This window comes from Equus przewalskii, chromosome 25, assembly GCF_037783145.1.
Source record: "Equus przewalskii isolate Varuska chromosome 25, EquPr2, whole genome shotgun sequence".
In the NCBI taxonomy this organism is placed as follows: Eukaryota; Metazoa; Chordata; class Mammalia; order Perissodactyla; family Equidae; genus Equus; species Equus przewalskii.
In genome coordinates this window covers 20,881,237-20,902,660 of record NC_091855.1, presented here as the reverse complement: position 1 = coordinate 20,902,660, position 21,424 = coordinate 20,881,237, and the positions used below count along the sequence as shown (strand labels likewise).

Sequence of the window (21,424 nt, the reverse complement as noted above, 5' to 3'; positions counted from 1 at the left end):
ATCTCTTTCCCTACGGCTCAATAGTTCTCAAAGTGTGGTCCCCAGAAGAGCAGTAGTAGCATTGCCTGGGACTTGCTGGAAATACCTGAGCCCCATTCCCAAACCTACTGAACCAGACGAGGAGGGGAAACAATCGGTGTTTTAACAGGCCCTCCAAGTGGTTCTGTTGCTCAAAACCAGGGGTCCAGCCTGCCGCCTGTTTTTGTAAATACAGTTTCATTGGGAAACAGCTATTCATTTACATATTGCCTATCGCTGTTTTCATTCTTCCACGGCAGAGTCGAGTAGTTGCTACATGGATCCTACTGAAACGCCCAAAATACTTACTGTCTGGCCATTTACAGAAAAAGTTTGCGGACCCCTGCTCTGACTTAGAACAATGTTTTTTTAAACTGCTGGTTTTATCCATCAGTGTGTAAAAGCTCATAGTTTCAATTTTGTCTTATTTTATCCCGCTCTCTATCAAAGGGACAGGATCACACCTATCCCCTCGTAGCCCTATCCCTGGAAACCTCTGCCAGTGGCTCTGAGTGACTTTCCTCTCCCACAACCAGGTCACAGGGCCAGTCTTTCATACGGGTGGATTCAGTGCAGGACAGTTTCTGGATTTATGAGCGCAATGCTAGACAGCAATGAAGGTCAAAGCTTACTCTGCATGAATGGTCGGAGATGCTCACTTCCAAACTCATATCCTGAATCAGAGCTCACCTTCTTAAAGTTAATACCTTCAATAAGCTGGCTATCTAAGTGCAGAAAAGGATGGACAACTTCCTCCACATGTAATGCAAGAAAGGCTGCATGATCTTTCCCAAAACATTTTTAGGAGATCACAATGAAAGGTACGGTCCACGTACATAATTATGATAATATAATGTAATATAATATAGTATAGTATAATATAATATAACATATAAAATATAAAGCCCCCTTTAATGTCCTGTTCCATAAACAAGTATCTCTTGTGGATGAATGCTAAGTAAATTAGATTTCAATTGCATCCACTGCTCTCAAACAGGCAATTAACCAAATTGTTAGCTACATCAATGGCTGCCTACACTTTAGAAAAATGAATCCCAAACATCAGGAGTTCATCAGAGAAACCAGCTCTATCTAAAGGGTTTACCTAAGGACAGAAATACAGAGCATACTGAGAACGCAAAACACGCTTCGACCAACAATTTGGTGATAATTACAACAGTCAAGTCTAGCACAGCCATAAGCTAGGCTAGAAACAGAGGCTTAAAATCCAGTAGGGCTTTGCTCCTTCTGTGGAGTGATTCTTAGCGTCCTCTGAAATGAAGTGCTCTAAGTTACTAAATATTTGTCATGTTAGAACATTTAATATATTATTTGCTATTTTATTAGTTATAAACTCTTCAAGCTAATAAAATGTAGTTTCATTAGCTCTCCCCTACACCCTTCCTCATTTTTACCTAAATCAACTGTGGATCAGAAGAACAGGGAGAAGAAATAAAAATGATGTTATAAACATATATAAAATTATGATGGATGATTTTCTGTTCCTTCTCCAGGAGACACGAGATAACTCCCTTCTTGGGAGTTCTGACTCCTCTCTAAGACAGATATTCTGACAGATCCTAAAAAACATCTTTTCCATATACTTCATAGTTCAGCGAAACTAAACTAGTGAAATCTTCAGTGAAAAAAAAAATTCACACAAGAATAGCGGTACTCTGCATTTTCAAAGGAATGTGAGTTCTGGAAGCTAATCAAAAGAATGAGAAGGATTTATAAATGAAGCAGTTTCTAAAAGTGAAAATCAGCAAAACTGTCTTTCCTTCCTCAAAACTTCCATGCCCTGCAATCATCTCCTTTTTTTAAAAAATCATCTACCCTTTCAAGGTATGAAAGCATTAAAAGGGCGCAGCTGTCTAGGTTTGTTAGAGCCATTGATTACACTCGCATAAGGGAAATAAGGCTACATATGATACCTCTATTCTCCAGCATCTGATTACATTGGCATTCTCAAGTACTCTGAATGAAGCTTAAAAATTGTTAAGAAATTTACACAGATTAAAACAAACCCTAAGATACACATTTATATTTGCAATTGTGAAAATGCAAATTGGCTTAAATGCCTTCACTATCTCAAGAATAAATGAGGAAATTTCTATGTGACAAAGGGCAGTGTGGTGATCAAAATGAGATGCTACATGCCATGCTTTACACATAACGAGTCTGGATTTTTCTCTAGTAAAAACAACCTAGAGAACTACTTCACAAAACCTGCACTTATAATTTCTCAATTACAATAAATTAGCATAATATACAGAGTACAATATCACAGATGAAGATGATCAAATGATGTATGATACTGAAATAACAAAATATGTTTGGAGTTGAATGGTAGTTGAAAAGACAAAGATAGAGAGGATGATAATTGTTGTATCTAGAGAAAAGAACACTTTGGGAAATGCTGTCTTAGCCTTTGAGTGAATATTAATTTTGCAAAAATTAATGCACACTATGTACTATATGTATTTTTTTTAGATTGGCACCAGAGCTAACATCTATTGCCAATCTTTTTTTCTTCTTCTTCTTCTCCCCAAAGCCAACCAGTACATAGTTGTATATTCTAGTTGTAGGTCCTTCTAGTTGTGGCATGTGGGACGCCACCTCAGTATGGCTCCATGAGCAGTGCTAGGTCCGTGCCCAGGATCCTAACTGGTGAAACCCTGGGCCGCTGAAGTGGAGTGCGCAAACTTAACCACTCGGCCATGGGCCTGGCCTCGTACTACATTTTTTATAAGAAAGAGCAAATGATGAGAAATCAAGCTGACAGACGTTTCTTCACAGAATGAAATATCAGGGAAGCTCATACTGATTGGGCCAACAGAACATGGAGAACATGGTAACCGATTCTAGTGATAACTCTGAAATCATGGAGAAAAATGTAACTCTCTATGGTCTGACTGTTGCGAAATCATCCTTCTTCTGTAATTGGGGCATGCTGATACACTAGGGCAATTCACTTATCTAGCTCCCTCATGCACATGCTCAGGAGTTTCTGTCATTTTATGGACAGTGAGTATTTCACTAGAGTGTAAGTTCCACAGCAGCAAGAATTCTTGTGTATGCTGTTACATTTTTGTGTACACTGTTTTGTGAACCAACTGTCAAACCAGAACACCAACAACCTAACTTATGACCATTTCTTACAAGAAGAACTTGAAAGTTATTTATTCTTTGAAAACCTTGATAGATCATGAAGGATTAATATGTGCTTATGTATACAAAGTCTCTGAAGATAAGGAAGTCGTACATTTACAAAAAAAAATCATTAAAATGCTAGGTAATTTTAGGTATCTGAGAAGTAGACCCTTCGGGAGGTTACTGAACCACGATCACGCAACGGAAAGGGTAAATACAACTAGAGAGACTTTTGAGCAGGAACATTCAAATGAAAGAAAGAATATCAAAACTGGTTCAGCATCACTTTCCAGCAAAGCCGACGTTACGGCTTCAAAACGTCTTCCCTGAGAGTACATTCCCCATGCCCCATCCAAGCTGAGGTGGCCCTGGGAAACTATTCCTATGCTTCCCACTGGTCTTATTAATTATTATTTTTTCCAACAGAAGGAAGATATTAGCACATGGAAAAGCCTTATCTTGAATTACCTGGTGCCTGGCTCGACTCTGGTCCAGAAGCTGCCGGGACTGAAGTTTTTGTTGTTCAAGCTGCTGCAGGGCAAAATGGAGCTGGTAGCTGCCTGCTGTGGGGTGATACTTGTGCTGGGGGACCACCCCTGTAGCCTTGCTATACGCGTTGTTCTCTACCTCTCCCTCCCAGGCAAAGCCACCTGTTTGGAGGCTCCTGAAGAGAAAAGAAAGCAGACTTCTTAGAGTGGTTGTGTGAACAATCTAAAGGAAAGGAGAGAAATATCTCAGGCATTTTTCCTTTATTTATTTATTTTTTTGGAAGATTAGCCCTGAGCTAACTGCTGCCAATCCTCCTCTTTTTGCTGAGGAAGATTGGCCCTGAGCTAACATCCGTGCCCATCTTCCTCTACTTTATATGTGGAATGCCTATCACAGCATGGCGTGCCAAGAGGTGCCACGTCCGCACGCGGGATCCGAACCAGTGAACCCCGGGCCGCCGAGAAGCGGAACATGCGAACTTAACCGCTGCGCCACCGGGCCGGCCCCCAGGCATTTTTCCTTTATAGAACTAAACACAGTTTGGAATTACCAATCTATTTGTGTTATAAATTATCTGACGTGCCCACTAAGCTCCATGAAGACAAAAACAGGGTCTGCTCTGCTCTCCATTCTATTCATAGCGCTTATCCTAAGGCCTGGCACATGGTCAGTGCATAATAAATGTCTGTTGAATGCTAATAATTAAAATAGCAAGTTCACTCTCCTGCAAATGCTATGAGGACTTCCAAGAGGAGCCTTAGAGCTTCACATGCAGGATGGTAGGTTAAATTTAAGGTAGGAACAGAGGCACAAGCATCTTCTCTAACACCAACTTCAAAAGCATAAGGGTGAATTACACAGAATTCTTGGTTTTTCTTAACCATCCATTAGTGAAACATCTAAATCTTTTTAAGAAGTGTTTATATTTGAGCTTACATCCCATCACTGGATAACAAAACTGGTCCAAGAAGATACCTTTTTCATTATTCTAAATTTACCTCAACAGGGTCCCCAGCCAAGCTGACATTTAGCCTGCACACATGAGGAAGATGAAAGGCCAGTGGCCTTCAGGACTGTTCAGCACCCATACTATGCTATTTGTTAAACACTTTGACTATCTTCCTTGCCCAAATTCTGAAATTTTAGATTCTGGTGACCATGTCTGTGTACGTCCAAGTAGAAGTCTTCACAACTATAGGCTCCTACATTTCCCCTCTCAGTCCATTTCTTCCAGGTAGAAAAGTCCCAGTTTATACCACTTCATACCCATTAGGACGGCTATTATTAAAAACAAAATAAAATAAACAAAAACTAACAAGTGAGGCAAGCATTGGAGAAACCATAACTCTCAGGCACTGCTGGTGGGAATGTGAAATGGCGTGGTTGCTGTAGAAAAGACTGGTGGTTCCTCCAAAAGCTAAACACAGAATTATCACATAATCCAGCAATTCTAATCCTAGGTCTACACCCCAAAGAACTGAAAGCAGGGACTCAGATACTTGCACACCAGTGTTCATAGCAGCATTATTTACAATAGCCAAAAGGTGAAAACATCAAAAGATGAATGGATAAACAAAATATGATATATACATATAATGGAATATTATTCATTCTTAAAAAAGGAAGGAAATTCTGACATGTTACAATAGGGATGAACCTAGAGGACATTATGCTAAATGAAATTAGCCAGTAACAAAGGAACAAGTATGGTATGACTTTACTTATATGAGGTACCTACAAGAGTCAAATTTACAGACACAGAAAGTAAAATGGTGGCTGCCTGGGGCTGGGGAAACAGGCGAATGGGCAGTCATTGTTTAATGGGTACTGAGTTTTAGTGAGGGATGATGAAAAAGTTCTGGAGACGGATGGTAGTGATGGCTGTGAATGTACTACATGACATTGAATCGTACACTTAAAAATGCTAAATTTTAGGTTATATATGTTTTACCACAATTTTTTTTACAAGTTTCCCATTTATTTTTAGAAGTCTTATTTGGCAGTCCTTTCATGTCCTTAACACTTTTGGTTATTCTCTAACCCTCTTTAACTATTCTATATTATTTTTTTTCCTTTTTGAGGTATAGCGACCAGAAAATTGTATGCAGAAGAAACAAGAATAATCTCACAGTGAACAACCTCACTCCAAACTCTGGTTAATGGGGCATAGAGAGAGGAAACAGTGCCTAATTTAAGAGAAAGATTCATAGTGATTTAAATCATCATGCTATTCTTTCCTTTGTAAATTTCCTTTGGCATTAATGGCCATTTCAAGAGCAGAGATGCTGTAACACTGGAGCGAGGTTACACAGATCTTCCTGAGTCCTGACCTACAGGCCACCTGGTTATTTATAGCCTGGGCCCCGGTGACCCCACAGAGCCCTCTGGGAGAGAGCAAAGCGGAACGTGTGCTGCGTCCAGAAGTCCACGTTCTCTCTTGCCTGTGACCTCCCTCAGAGATTGGTCATTTCAGGTCTCTGCTTCGATTTCTCTGCCTCTCTCAAAGAGATTTCCAAATACCTAGTTAAGAGAAAGTCTGTGTAACGTATTCTGAAGCCCGTGGATGAAGGGTTTTCTACTCACATAATCTCACCTCTGATACGTCACATCCCTTGCTCGTCTCCTTCCAGTTTGGCTCCCACAGTTCAGTTGCACAATTACACACTTTCAGCTAATCTTCTTGGCGAATAGTACCAAAAAGCTTAGAGCTTATTTACTAATTTTTTTGAGTATGACATTTGATCCTCAGTGATCTCTCTTGAAATGCCTCAATGTGCATACTGTTATACAGTTAAAAAGACATGATCTTTCCCAAGGGGCTTCCAGTGGTATGAAGAAAGGTGGTGGCCAATGACTGAATATAAATAAGACCTAAATACACGAATAAAATGTTAACATTATTCACAAAGTGAAGTGTTGAGTGGGAGTCAAAAAGGAGTTACCGGGTTGGAAAGGAAGGGCCAGAGGAACCTGTTATCTCTTTTCTCATTAGCAAGGGAAGAGAAACGCTAAATGTAGATAACAGGCAAGAAACGACTGAACAGCTAGGGGGACTGAGTGAGCGCTTAGTGGAAGAAGGGGCAACGGAGAAAGGCACCCAGGTATAAATGAAGAGAAAGTTCAAGGCAGGAGTGGGTCAATCTGATGAACAAATGAACAGGAGGGAAGAGGCAGTTGAAACAGCAGGAACTGCTTACAACAGCTGAATAACCTTGAGATTTCCATACCAATTAGGGCAGGTATTTAAATCTAGAATGAAATTATTATTTACGATAACTGCACCAAAGGCCAGAAAATTCACCAATTTTGATTCTACTTCCATTCGCAGCTTGCTGGTTATACAAGTTTCTAGCCACAAGTAGCAATCTAGACTTAGGGATTAGATATTGAAGGATTTTTCTAACTACGGAGTTTATATCAGAATTCATCTCATGGGCTAGCTAGATTGGTTTTACTTTCTAAGAGCTGCTTTAATAACAAATATTCCTAGGGGGCATTTACTTTAATGCCTTCTTGTTGTATATCAGAAATCAGAGCTAACTAGGCCCCCTTATTTGGAGATGACCAGGGAAAGATTCTCAGGTGTGCATACATGAAGCAGGGCACTGCGGGTGTAAGGGGTAGGACAGTGGGCAAGAGCAGATCAAATAAGGGACTTTGGATAAGAGGAGGTTTATTCATCCAACTGCACACATATTGAACAGACTGCAGCATCATAAACTTTTATAGCAAAAGCTGTTTTTAATCTCATCAGTAACATAAGCCCAGTCTCCAAATCACAAAAGGAAGTTTCTCAAGCAAGTAGAGGCTTTTAGCGAAGAGGCAGGAATTTTTACGGTGCAACGCTGGGCGAGGGCAGGAGGGCTCAGCTTTGTAAGGCCATGTGGCAAGTGCCATGAGAAACTTGCTGGCTTTGAATTACGGCGGGTGTGAGGCCATGGTATCTCGCAATTAAAGCACAGCATTTGGGGTTTGTAAACGCGAGTGCTATAGCGACTGACACAGAAGAGGCCCGGTGCACTCTCACTTGGCCTTGCCTGAGATTGCACATCTACACAGTCCTTTCTATGGCGTCTGATAGCTTCCCTTTCCATCCAAAATTCCATCCCATTTTCTTAAAAATCAATTCATTCTAGTTGACTAGTAATAAATTTTCCACTCCCACCATATGTTGAGATTCAATTATTCTCTCTAAAATTTAGTTTTTATATTATTCTTTGCTCAATAGTAAAATATAATATTATACATATTCCCTGTAAATAACTTCTAATAATTTTATATTATTTCTAGAACAGAGTATATAGAGCCAAGAGAGTGAGCTGTGGAAATGCTCAGAATGTTTAACATTTGATTGATATTCAAAGATTCAAAGTGAACTATGCTATGATTCGCCCTTACTACATTTGTAGCTAATAGACGACAACATAGCAAATTTTTCTGAATGCCACATTCGCTTATTGGCCTATTCATTTAGAACTTCATCTTACTTTCTATTCACACTGTAGCCCTGCAGGACTAAACGTTTCTCGCCATAACTGCCCTGCCTGCAGTATACTCCCTAACCTCCAGTCACACGAAAGTGCTATAACTTTCCCCTTTGGTTTAAGATCTGTTCCATCAAATGGATGTGGGTTCTAAGGAACTTGGAGGCAATCTTCAAAATGCACTGGTCTTGAGCAAAGCAAAATCTGACCAGACAATTGCACTCTTCGTAACAATAAGCTTTCAGTGTCAAGATTTCCCAAGAATCACAAGAGTGTAGGGGAGGGATGAGGCAGAGGAATGTGACAGTCTACACAGAGCGTGATTCCGCAGTTCATTTCCCCAGCCTCCTCCATCCAATCCCAGCAAAACCTCAGCAACCATGTATAGGGATGCCCCGTCCCTCTTGAGGGTTGGCAAGTGCGTAGGTGTACTTTCCATTGTCATAATAATGGGGGTGGGGGATTACTGACATTTAATAGCTAGTGGTCAAGGGTGCTAAATGTCCGGAAATGCAAGGAACAGCCCTGTGCTAGGAAAAATATGTGCTGCTCAAAATGCCAATGGTGCTTCTAAGGAGAAATACTATAACAAGGCCATGAATGAAGTGCTTTCTGGGGGAGGATCTTACTATTTCTTTACAAGGAAGAATATCCACCCACTTCCATGGCACTTCATGGAATGTACAGATATTTAAGGACAGCAGAGGCTATATTTTCTTCCTCTATAAATTCTCAATGTCAAAGTAGTTGTGGCACATAGTAAGTGTTGCAAAGGTGCGGTAAATGCTGAAAATCCTAGAGATGAGAGAAAGGCTCTCCTGAGCAGTACAAAGCAGTGCTGGACAGGCCTCTGGGACTCCTTCAAAACTCATGATCCCAAAGGGGAGTTTCAGAAATAATGAAATAGAATCCTCTCTATTTCAGTATAGCTCCCTTGTTCTCCATCCTGGATATTACTTCTCTTGTGTTAAATCAAAGGGAAAAACCAAAAATGATTTAAAAGCTTCTGTTGGACTTCTGCTTCTGAGCAAGCTGCAGTAAGTTTCAAAAGATTGTCTTTCCTACCTTAACAAAAAGAACAAGCCGAATAAGCTGCTAAATCATACCTATTTCAAACTCAACAAAATGCCGACAGGATAGACCCCTGGGAGGAGGAGGAATCTGCCACAGATAAGGATTAAGGCACAACCAGCTAAACTTTTGACCAACTTCAAACACCCGCCGGTGGGCTGGTCTGATATTTTAGACTTCTGCAAGCCCAGCCACAGAGGGAGTCTGCACCCACCCATCAACTCTTTCACCAAGTACACGGGGACACTGAAGGCTGGGGACAAGGAAAGAGACTGAGAGAAGTCCCTTTCAGAGAAATTGTGGATATTACTCTTTGACCTTCACTACAACGCAACATGTAGTCGTCTAAAAGACAGTTGTAATATGGAATCTGTAACATAGAATCTGTATTCTGACCCTGGTGGTCCGTGGTTAAGATTTAGCACTCTCATCACCACAGTCTGGGTTTATTTCCCAGTCAGGGAACCACACAACCCCTCTGTTGGTTGTCATACTGTGGTGGCTGCAAGTTGCTGTGATGCTGAAAGCTATGCCACTGGTATTTCAAATACCAGCAGGGTCACCCATGGTGGACAGGTTTCAGCAGAGCTTCCAGACTAAGACAGACTAGGAAGAAGGACTTGGCTACCTACTTTCAGAAAAACTGGCCATGGGGGCCGGCCCGTGGCCAAGTGGTTAAGTTTGCACCCTCCACTATGGCGGCCCCGGCTTTTGCTAGTTTGGATCCTGGGCGCAGACATGGCACCACTCGTCAGGCCACGCTGAGGTGGCGACCCATGTGCTACAACTAGAAGGACCCGCAACTAAAACACACAACTATGTACTGGCGGGATTTGGGGAGAAAAAGCAGAAAAAAAAAAAGGAAGATTGGCAACAGCTGCTAGCTCAGGTGCCAATGTTAAAAAAAAAAAAAAAGAAAACTGGCCATGAAAACCCTATGCATAGCAGAGGAGCATTGTCTGATACAACGCCAGAAGGTGAGAGGACGGTGCAAAAAGACCGAGTAGGGTTCCGCTCTGCTGTACGCAGGAGTCAGAATCGACTTGATGGCACTAACAAGAATCTGAAACCGAATCAATGAACTTTTCATACTCTGTTGGTCTATCTTGTAGTATGAATGGATCTTTTATCCAGGCGAGATTTTTGGATATCATGCTTTAGTCATTAGGAATATTGGTTCCCTGAGTTATATAGATCATCCAAATGTTGACACATTTCATTATACACTATAAATAAAATCACTATTTGTTAATATCACTCCAATCTCATCAGAAGAGTTTTTACTATTACCGATCCTTCTCAAACTCTTCCAAAAAATTGAAGAGGAGGGGAAGCTTCCTAACTCATTCTATGAAGCAAAAATTACCCAGATACTAAAACCAGACAAGGACAACACACAAAAAAGAAAATTACAGGCCAATATCACTGATGATCATCAATGCAAAAATCATCTATAAAATACTAGCAAATCGAACAATAATACATTAAAAAGATCATGCACCATGATCAAGTGAGATTTATTCCAGGGATGTAGGGATGGTTCAACATCTACAAATCAATCAATGTGATACACCACATTAACAAAATTAAAACAGAAATCACATGATCATCTTAATAGATGCTGAGAAAGCATTTGACAAGATACAGCATCCATTTATGATAAAAACCTGGAATAAAATGGGTATAGAAGGAAAGTACCTGAACATAATAAAGGCCATATAAGACAAACCTACAGCTAATATCATTCTCAATGGAGAAAAACTGAAAGCTATCCCTCTCAGAACAGGAACCAGACAAGGATGCCCACTTTCACCACTCTTTTTTAACATAGTAGTGGAAATCCTAGCCAGAGCAATCAGGCAAGAAAAAGAAATAAAAGGGATCCAAATTGGAAAGGAAGAAGTGAAACTGTCACTATTTGCAGATGACATGATTTTATATGTAGAAAACCCTAAAGAATCCACCAAAAAAATTTTAGAAGTAATAAATGAATACAGTAAATTTGCAGGATACAAAATCAACATACAAAAATCAGTTGTGCTTCTATACACTAACAACCAAGTAGTAGAAAGAGAAATTAAGAATACAGTCCCATTTACAATTGCAACAAAAAGAGTAAGGTACCTAGGAATAAATTTAACCAAAGAGGTGAAAGATGTATACACTGAAAACTATAAAACATTGTTGGAAGAAAATGAAGAAGACATAAAGAAATGGAAAGATATTCAATGCTCTTAGATTGGAAGAAATTAACATAGCTAAAATATCCATTCTTCTTAAAGCAATCTACAGATTCAATGCAGTCCCTATCAAAGTTCCAATGACATTTTTCACAGAAATAGAACAAAGAATCCTAAAATTTACATGGAGCAACAAAAGACTCTGAATAGCCAAAGGAACCCTGAACAAAAAGAACAAAGCTGGAGGTATCATACTCCCTGATTTCAAAATATACTACAAAGCTATAGTAATGAAAAACAGCATGGTACTGGCACAAATACAGACACACAGATCAATGGAACAGAATCGAGAGCCCAGAAATAAACCCAGACGTTTATGGACAGCTAATATTCGAGAAGGGAGCCAAGCATATACAATGCAGAAAGGACAGTCTCTTCAATAAATAGTATTGAGAAAACTGGACAGTCACATGCAAAAAAGAATGAAAGTAGAACATTATCTTATACCATACACAAAAATAAATTCAAAATGTATTAAAGACTTGAATGTATGACCTGAAACTATGAAACTTCTAGAAGAAAACATAGGCAGTATGCTCCTCAATATCAGTCTTAGCAGCAAATTTTCAAGTACCACGTCTGACCAGGCAAGGGAAACAAGAGAAAAAATAAACAAATGGGACTACATCAGACAAAAAGCTTCTGTACTGTAAAGGAAACCATCAACAAAATGAAAAGACAGCCATCAGCTGGGAGAAGATATCTGAAAACCATTTATCCGATAACAGGTTAATATCCAAAATATATAAAGAACTACTACATGTCAACAACGAAAAAACTAACAACCAAATTAAAAAATGGGCAAGAGATCTGAAAAGACATTTCTCCAAAGAGGATATATAGATGGCCAACAGGCACATGAAAGGATACTCAACATTACTCATTATCAGGGAAGTGCAAATCAAAACTACAATGAGATATCACTTCATGCCTGTCAGAATGGCTATAATCAATAAGACAGGAAATAACCAGTGTTAGAAAGGATGTGGAGGAAAGGGAACTCTCAGACACTGCTGGTTGGGGGGCAAACTGGTGCAGCCACTATGGAAAGCAGTATGGAGATTCCTCAAAAAATTAAGAATAGAGCTACCACACGATCCAGCTATTCCACTGCTGAGTATTTATCCAAAGAACATGAAAACACAAATGTGTAAAGATTCATGCACCTCTATGTTCACTGCAGCATTATTCACAATTCCAAGACTTGGAAGCAACCTAGGTACCCATTGAGGGATGAATGGATAAGGAAGACGTGGTGTGTATATATATATATATATATATATACATATATACACACACACACACACAATGGAATACTACTCAGCCATAAAAAATGATGAAATCAGGCCATTTGTGACAACATAGATGGACCTTGAGGGTATTATGCTAAGTGAAATAACTCAGAGCAAGTCAAATACAGTATGATCTTATTCATAAATAGGAGATAACAACAACAACAAACAAACACACAGAGACAGAGATTGGATTGGTGGTTACCAGAGGGGAAGTGGGTAGCAAGGAAGGTGAAAGGGGTGATTAGGCACATGTGCATGGTGATGGATTTTGATTAGTCTTTGGGTGGTGAACATGATGTAATCTACATAGAAATCAAAATATAACAATGTACACCTGAAATTTATATAATGTTATAAACCAATGTTACCACAATAAAAAAAAAGTTTTCAAGTATTAGGCAGCTGTCAAATTCACTGTGGTGGATACAAGTTTTCCATAATCCTAATTTTTTCTTGAAAGCTAGAATTTTATCATTGGCAACAAATACTGCCAGTTGTTTTCCTTAAAGTAGTAGGTTCACATTTGTTTTTGGAAAAATGTCTGCCAAATATCAAATCCAAATAACCATAGTTTGTCAGTTATTCTTTCAAGTAAAAACGTTTCATGAAAAAAGTGGCTCGTTCAGATTGCAACTCGGTCAGTACACAAGTGCTTTTATACGTACATCTCATATAGTCATATAGAATACTAAAAAATATGTAATCCAGAGTTGAGATTTAATAATTATTACTGCTTATCAAGGATATTCGTAAGTAGCACTGGCATTTCTCTTTTAACTACAAATGCTCTGGTGGTAAAGAATACAATAAGTACTACTACAGTTTTGATGCCCCTGCCTTGATGTGTGCTGAGGCATGAGGAGTTTTATAAAACCGCCATTGTGTTTGCACCATTAGTGCAAATGTCAACATAGTGAAAAAGACAAAAAATGTCTTAGTATTATTATGAAAAAAGTTTTGACCATATTGGCTTCCACAAAGGGTCTTGAGGATCCCCCTTGGTTCCCAGGTCCATGAATAGCACTTTGAGAACCACAGATCTATTGCAACACAGGCTACAACAGCCTGGGGACAGGGGCAAAGAGAGCAAGACTGGAAAGACAAGGACTCCTCAGCTACATAAAAAGACACCCAGGATGAACAGCAGAGATCTCACATGGTTCAGAAAGCTGGCCATATGATTACAAAGCATAAAAGGGTCTTTAGAATCTTACTGGTGGTCCCATCCTGCTGTCAAAACATATAAAGCCAGAGGTGAACTGAATCTAACTCCAGCTGCAACCAAGTCCAGACGCAGCTTAATTATCAATCAGACTGTCTCAACTCCTTCTCTCCCTGCCCTCGTTCACACATTAGCAGCCTGAGAAAAGATGAGCATGTCTTTTTTGGGGGGAAGGGGGTAAAAATTATTTACCTAAGTCTTTCATTTTATATAAAGTCTCTAGTATACAATTAATCATTATAAAAGACATGTAGAAGCAAGAGAATATGACCTATGAGAGAAAATAGTCAATAGAAGGACACTGAGAGATGGCACAGATGTTGGATTTACTGGACATAGACTTCAAAATAACTATGATAAAAATGCAAAAAGGTCTAGTTGTAAAAGGTGGGCAACATGTATAAACAGATGGGGAATTTCAATAGAGAAATGAAATCTATAAAAAAGGAACCAAACAAATTCTAGAAATGAAAAAATATAAAATCAAAAATGAAGAATTTGTTCAAAAGAGAGCAAACTGAATAGAGGAGAGTATCTAACATATAGAAAATTGGAATCCCAGAAGGAGAGGAAGGAGAATGGGGGCAGAAGAAATATTTAAAGAGATAAAGGCTGAGAATTTCCAAAGTTGATAGAAGACATGAACCCACAGACGTAAGCAGCTCAGCAAATCCCAAGCAGGATAAATCTATGCCAGGCACATCATAATCAAACGGCTGAAAACCAAAAATAAAGAAAAAATCTTAAAAGCAGCCAAGGTGGCGGGGTGCTGGTGGGAACACTACATACAAGGGAACAACACCAAAAATGATTAGTTGACACCATTAAAAAATGCAGGCCAGGGGCTGGCCCCAGTGGCCTGGTGGTTAAGTTCAGTGTGCCCCACTTTGATGGCCTGGGTTTGGTTCCTGGGCACTAACCTACACCACTCGTCAGTGGCCATGCTGGGGTGGCCACATACATACAAAACAGAGGAAGACTGGCAACAGATGTTAGCTCTAGGTGAATCTTCCTCAGCAAAAAGAAAAAGAAAAAGAAATAAAAAGAAAACAAAGGCCAGAAAACAATGGATAGATATCTTTAAAGTGCTGAAAGGAAAAAAACCCCAAAACTGCCAAACTAGAGTTAAACATTTAAACAATACTCTCAATCAACTCAATCTATTTGACAATTATGGAAAACTATACTCAATAACTTCAGAAAATGCAGTCAAGTGTATTCTGTGTGCATGGAACATATGCCAAGAGAGTACAAATGCTGGGCCATAAAACAAGTCTCAATAAAAATCAGAGAATCAAAATCACAGAGTATACTCTGACCAGAATGTTTTAAAGTTCAAAATCAATAACAATAAGATATCAAGAAAATTCCAAAATATTTGGAAATTAAACAACACACTTCTAAATAACCTATGGGTCAAAGAAGAAATCACAAGAGAAATTGGAAAATGTATCAAACTCAATGGTAATGAAAACACAACCAAACAAAATTTGGGATGCAGTTAAAAGAGTACTTAGACAGAAATTTATTGTATTAAATGTCTATATTAGAAAAGAGAAATGTGTAAAATCAATGACCTAAGCTTCCACCTTAACAAGCTGGAAAACAAGAACAAGCTAAACATAAGGTAAGTAGAAGAATAAAAACTAAATAAGAGCAGCAATCAACAAAGTAATTAAACAAGGAGGCCATTAGACTGAGGTGGCTCTAACGCCTTCGCAGCCTATGTAAGCAAAGCAGAATCTAAGCCAAAGTCAATGCACTCAAATCTGAGAAAAGGAAATTTAAGAACAACCAATCACCAAGAGCCCTAACTAGGCTTTTCCAAATAAAGTAACTGCTTACGCTACAGCCAATCAAATAATTTCCTTGCTTTGCTTAGGAGTCTGCTCTATTAAGAAATGCCTTTTCCTGGGGGCCGGCCCAGTGGCGCAGTGGTTAAGTTCGCATGTTCTGCTTCTGGTGGCCCAGGGTGAGCTGGTTCGGATCCCGGGTGCAGACATGGCACGCCATGCTGTGGCAGGCGTCCCACATATAAAGCAGAGGAAGATGGGTACGGACGTTAGCTCAGGGCCAGTCTTCCTCAGCAAAAAAGAGGCGGACTGGCAGTAGTTAGCTCAGGGTTAATCTTCCTCAAAAAAAAAAAAAAAAAAAAAAAAAAGAAATGCCTTTCCCTTAGCTCCTGCTGGTTGAGTGATCCTAACCACTTTCCATTGGGCAGTGACCAATTAAAGTCAATGTTTGCTCAAACGAACTCTTCAAAATTGTAATGTACCTCACTTTGTCTTCTAGCACAATGAAAGAGAAAATGGGCAAATAGAGAATGTCAACAAAATCAGAGGTGGTTATTTGAAAAGATTTTAAAAGTTGATAAATTCACGCAAGCTGATCACAGGGGAAAAAAAAGAAGATATAAGTTATTAATATCAGGAATGAAGGAGGGGAACATCACACAATCTATCAATACCAAAAATATAAGAAGATATTATGAACAACTCTACTCCAAATATTCAACAACTTAGGTGAAATGAAGAAATCTTTGGAAAGACAATTTATTAAAAGTGACACAATAAGAAAATCTAAATAGATATATAGATATTACATATATATTAAATAAATTTAACCCGTAATCAAAAACCTTCTTACAAAGAAAACTTTAAGCCCAGATGGTTTCAATGAATTCAATCAAACATTTAAAGAAGAAATAATTCCAATCTTTCACAAAATCTTTTAGAAAGGAGAAGGGAAAACTTCCCAACTAATTTATGATGTTAACACATCTCTGATACAAAAGACATTACAAAAAATTACAGAGAAGTATGCCTGATGAACACATACACAAAAAGCTTTAACAAAATATTAGTAAATACTATCTACCTCCTATAAAAAAAACCTATCTCCTATAAAAAAATAGGGTAGTATATCATGACCAAGTGGTATTTACCACAAGAATGGTTTAATATTAAAATATCTATAATGTAATTCACATTAGAAGAATAAAGAAGAAAAATCATATGAGAATATTATTAGATGTGAAAATGCACTGGACAAAATTCAACACTCATCCAAGACAGAAACTCTCAGTAAACTAGGAACAGAAAGAAAGTTCTTCAACCTAATAAAGGACATTGCCAAAAAATCTATGGCTAACATCATACTTACTGGTGAAACACCAAACTCTTCTCTAAGATCAGGAAGAAAGGAAAGATATTTGTTCTCACCACTTCTATTCAAAATTGGTAACGGAAGACCTAGCTAATGCCATATAGACTAGGAAACCTGCTGTTATTCACAGACACGACTGTTTACACAGGAAACCCTACGAATTTTATAAAAACATTGGTAGAATTCATAAATAAATGTAACAAGGTTGCAGGAATCAAGGTCCATAAGCAAAATATAATCATATGTTTATATGCTAGTAATACACAATTGGAAAAAGAAATTTTAAAAAGTAATACAATTTACAGTACCATAAAAACACACCAAATATCGGGGCTGGCCCCGTGGCCGAGTGGCTAAGTTCGCGCGCTCTGCTGCAGGCGGCCCAGTGTTTCGTTGGTTCGAATCCTGGGCGCGGACATAGCACTGCTCATCAGACCACGCTGAGGCAGCGTCCCACGTACCACAACTAGAAGAACCCACAACGAAGAATATACAACTATGTACCAGGGGGCTTTGGGGAGAAAAAGGAAATAATAAAATCTTTAAAAAAAAAAAAAAACAACAGTACAATTCTCTAAAAAAAAAAAAAAACACACCAAATATCTAGGAATAAATGGAAATTATCTAGGAATATAATGGAAAATGTGTAAAATGTCTACATTGAATTTATAAAACATTAATGAGAAATATTAAACAAAACCTAAGTAAATACAGAAATACACCACGTTGACTGATTGGAGGGCTCAATATTGTCAAGATGTTTATTCTATATTTCAGATATTGATTTTTCCAGTTCCACAATTTCCATCTGGAAATCTGTCTTGAGATTTCCTTTCATTCATTAAAGCATATTTTCCTTTACGGAATACTTATAAAGCATATTTTCCTTTATAAAAACATTTATTGTTCATAGTTACAACAGCCACTTTAAAATCCTTATCTGTTAATTCCATCATCTGAGCCTTCTTAGGATTGATCTCCATTGATTATCTTTTATTCTAAGAATGCATCATGTTTTCATGTTTTTTCATATGTTGAATAATTGTATTCATATTGTATCCTAGACATTATGAAATTCTGTAGATAATGGATTGTACTACATTGCTCCAAAGACTGTGTGTGTGTATGTGTGAGTTTTAAGTAGGCAGTTAACTTGGCTGAACTCAAACTGCAATTCTTTCTTCCCCTAGTGGGCTGTGGCTCAGATTTATGTTCAGTTCTTTTAGCTTTGGCTGTACAGTTTGGAGCATACCCCACATATACACTGTTAAGGGAGCAGCAGAGATTTGGGCAAAGTTTATACACAGAATTTAGGCTCCCTCTTTGTGGTTGCCTCATTCCAGGGTTCTTCTCTTACTCTCCAGCAGGTGTGGCTGTCCTGAACTCCATCCTCCGGTTTGTCAAGCCAGTTAGCCTTTGGATTTCTATGTTAGTTCTAACTGCTCCATGTGGTGCAAACTGTCTGCCCTCAGGTGAAAAGGCAATAAATAAAAAACAGAAAACTCACCCCTTGCAGTTCCCTTCTTCCAAATGTTGGTTCTTCTTCAGTATCTACCAGCTTTGGTTTACCCTCCAGTACCTTTAGGTAGTTCTATTCTACCCAGTATGTTGACCAGATATAAACTTACTCAGCCAGAACTGGAAACCACCCCCAACTGATCTATAGATTCAATGCAATCCCAATCAAAACCCTAGAAGGCTTTGTTGTTGTTGTTGTAGAAACTGACACATTGATTTTAAAATTTATATAAAAAGTCAAAGAATCTAGAATAGTCAAAAGAATTAAAAAAAAAAGCCCCCCAGTACATAGTTGTAGATTCTAGTCGTGAGTGCCTCTGGTTGTGCTATGTGGGACGCCTCCTCAGCATGGCCTGACAAGCAGTACCACGTCTGCACCCAGGATCCCAACTGGTGAAACCATGGGCCACCGAAGTGGAGCATGCCAACTTAACCACTTAGCCACGGGGCCGGCCCCAAAAGAACTCTGAAAAAGGGGACTTACATTACCCGATTTCAAGGCTACCATAAAACTACCACAGTCAAGATAGTGCAGCATTGTCATAATAGTAAACAAATAGATCAGTGAAACAGAATGGAGAGTCCAGAAATAGACCTATAAATATATGGTCAATTGATGTTGACCAACGTGAATTTAATGGAGAAAAGAAAGTTTTTTCCACAAACTGTGCTGGAACAACTGGATACCGATATGGAAAAGATGAACCTCAACCTCCACTTCACTCCATACATGAAAATAAATTTGAGTTGGAGGATAGACCTCTAAACCTAAAAGCTAGTATGATAAAACCACTAGAAGAAATATACTAATGTCTTTGTAACCTTGTCATAGGCAAAGATTTCTTAGGACACAAAAAGCTCTGATCATAAATGAAAAAGTTTGATAAATTAAACTTTATTAAAATTAAACATTTCTACTCATCAAAAGACACCACTAAAAAAATGAATAGGCAAGCCATGCCCTGGAGAAAAATATCTGCAACAAAGATCCCTATTGATAATATATAAAGAAATTGTATCATTAATTGTTGACTTCAACAATAAAATGACAACTCAATTTAAAAACGTACAAAAAATTTGAATAGCTACTTTATAAAAGAAAATATACGAATGATCAATAAGCACACGAAAAGTTCTCAACATCAGTAGTCATCAGAAAAATGGAAAACCATTTTACATCTACTAAAATGACCCAAATCAAACAGATAACAATACCAAATGTTGGTGAATGTGTGGACCACGTACAATTCTCATACACTGCTGACAGGGGTATAAAATGACACAATAGTTTCTGAAAACTATTTTTAAGTTTCTTATAAATTTAAACATATATTCATAAGACCTGACAATTCCACTCCTAAATATTTACCCAAAAGAAATGGAAACAAATGGCTACAAAAAACCATTGTATAAGAATTTTCACTGAATTTATATCATAATAGTAAAAAACTGGAACCAATCCTAATGTCCATCAATACGAAAATGGATAAACAAATTGTGTAAATATTCATATTACAGCATACTAAATAAAAAGGACTGAACTAATGATATAAGCAATAACACAGACAAATCTCAAAAACACTGTGTTGAACGAAAGAAGCCAGACACAAAAGAATATTGTTTGATCACATTTATATGAAGTCCAAGAATGGGCAAAACTGTATTTGCATACCCATGTTCATAACAGCATTATACACAATAGCTAGAGCATGAAACCTACCCAAGTGTCCACTGATAGATGAATGGATAAACAAAATGTGGTATATACACACAATGGACTATCATTCAGTCTTAAAAAGGAAGGAAATGCTGGGGCTGGCCCAGTGGTATAGTGGTTAAGTTTGCATGCTCCGCTTTGGCGGCCTGAGGTCTGCTGGTTCGGATCCCGGGTGTGGACCTACTCACTGCTCATCAAGTCATGCTGTGGCAGGCATCCCACATGTAAAACAGAGGAAGATGGGCACAGATGTTAGCTCAGGGCCAATCTTCCTCAGCAAAAAGAGGATTGGCAGTGGATCTTAGCTCAGGGTGGATCTTCCTCAAAAAAAGGGGAAGGAAATGCTGACACAAGCTACAACATGGATGGATCTTGAGGATATTATGTTAAGTGAAATAAACCAGTCAAAAAAGAGAAATACTGTATGATTCCACCTATATGTGGTACTTAGTCAAAATCAGAGAGAGAGAAAGTAGAATGGTGGCTGCCAGGGGCTGGGGGAGTGGGGATTGGGGAATTATTGTTTAATGGGTATAGGGTTTCTGTTCTACCAGATGAAAACAGTTATGGGCATGGATGGTGTTAATGGCTGCACAACAATCTGAACGTATTCAATGCCACTGAACTCTACAGTTAAAAAATGGTTAAGATGGCAAATTTTATGATAGGTATATTTTTACCACAATAAAAGAAGAAGAAAAATCAATCTATAGTGAGAGAAGTTAAGAGTGATTATTGTGGGGGGGTCAGTATTGACTGGGAAGAGACACAAGTGAATTTTGAAGTGTGATGGAAACGTTCTACATCTTGTGTTGAGTGGTAGTTACACGGATATATAAAATTGTCACAACTCATCAATTTGAACACTTAAGATATGTGCCTTTTATTTTGTGTAAAATTTACCTCAACTAAAAATAGATCGTTTTGCAATATATACAAATATCTAATCATTACGTTGTACACCTGAAGTTAATATATCAATTAATATGCAAATAAAAAATGATCCTGTGGAAGAAAAGTCTCATATAATTTTTTTTAGTACATATTAATTA

At 38.3% G+C, this 21,424-nt stretch overlaps 1 protein-coding gene across 40 annotated transcripts in view; it reads right to left on the bottom strand.

Annotated features, from left to right (window-relative positions):
- The window catches only part of TTLL5 (tubulin tyrosine ligase like 5), a 280,660-nt gene that overhangs the window by 80,645 nt on the left and 178,591 nt on the right, over nucleotides 1-21,424 (bottom strand). For 38 of the 40 annotated variants that reach the window (XM_070593608.1, XM_070593616.1, XM_070593629.1 and 35 more), the window contains one exon: nucleotides 3,640-3,835. The exons of the other annotated variants lie outside the window; for them this stretch is intronic. In XM_070593608.1, coding sequence (XP_070449709.1) covers nucleotides 3,640-3,835 — 196 coding nt within the window. The remainder of the gene's footprint in view (nucleotides 1-3,639; nucleotides 3,836-21,424) is intronic. 40 annotated transcript variants of the gene reach the window in all.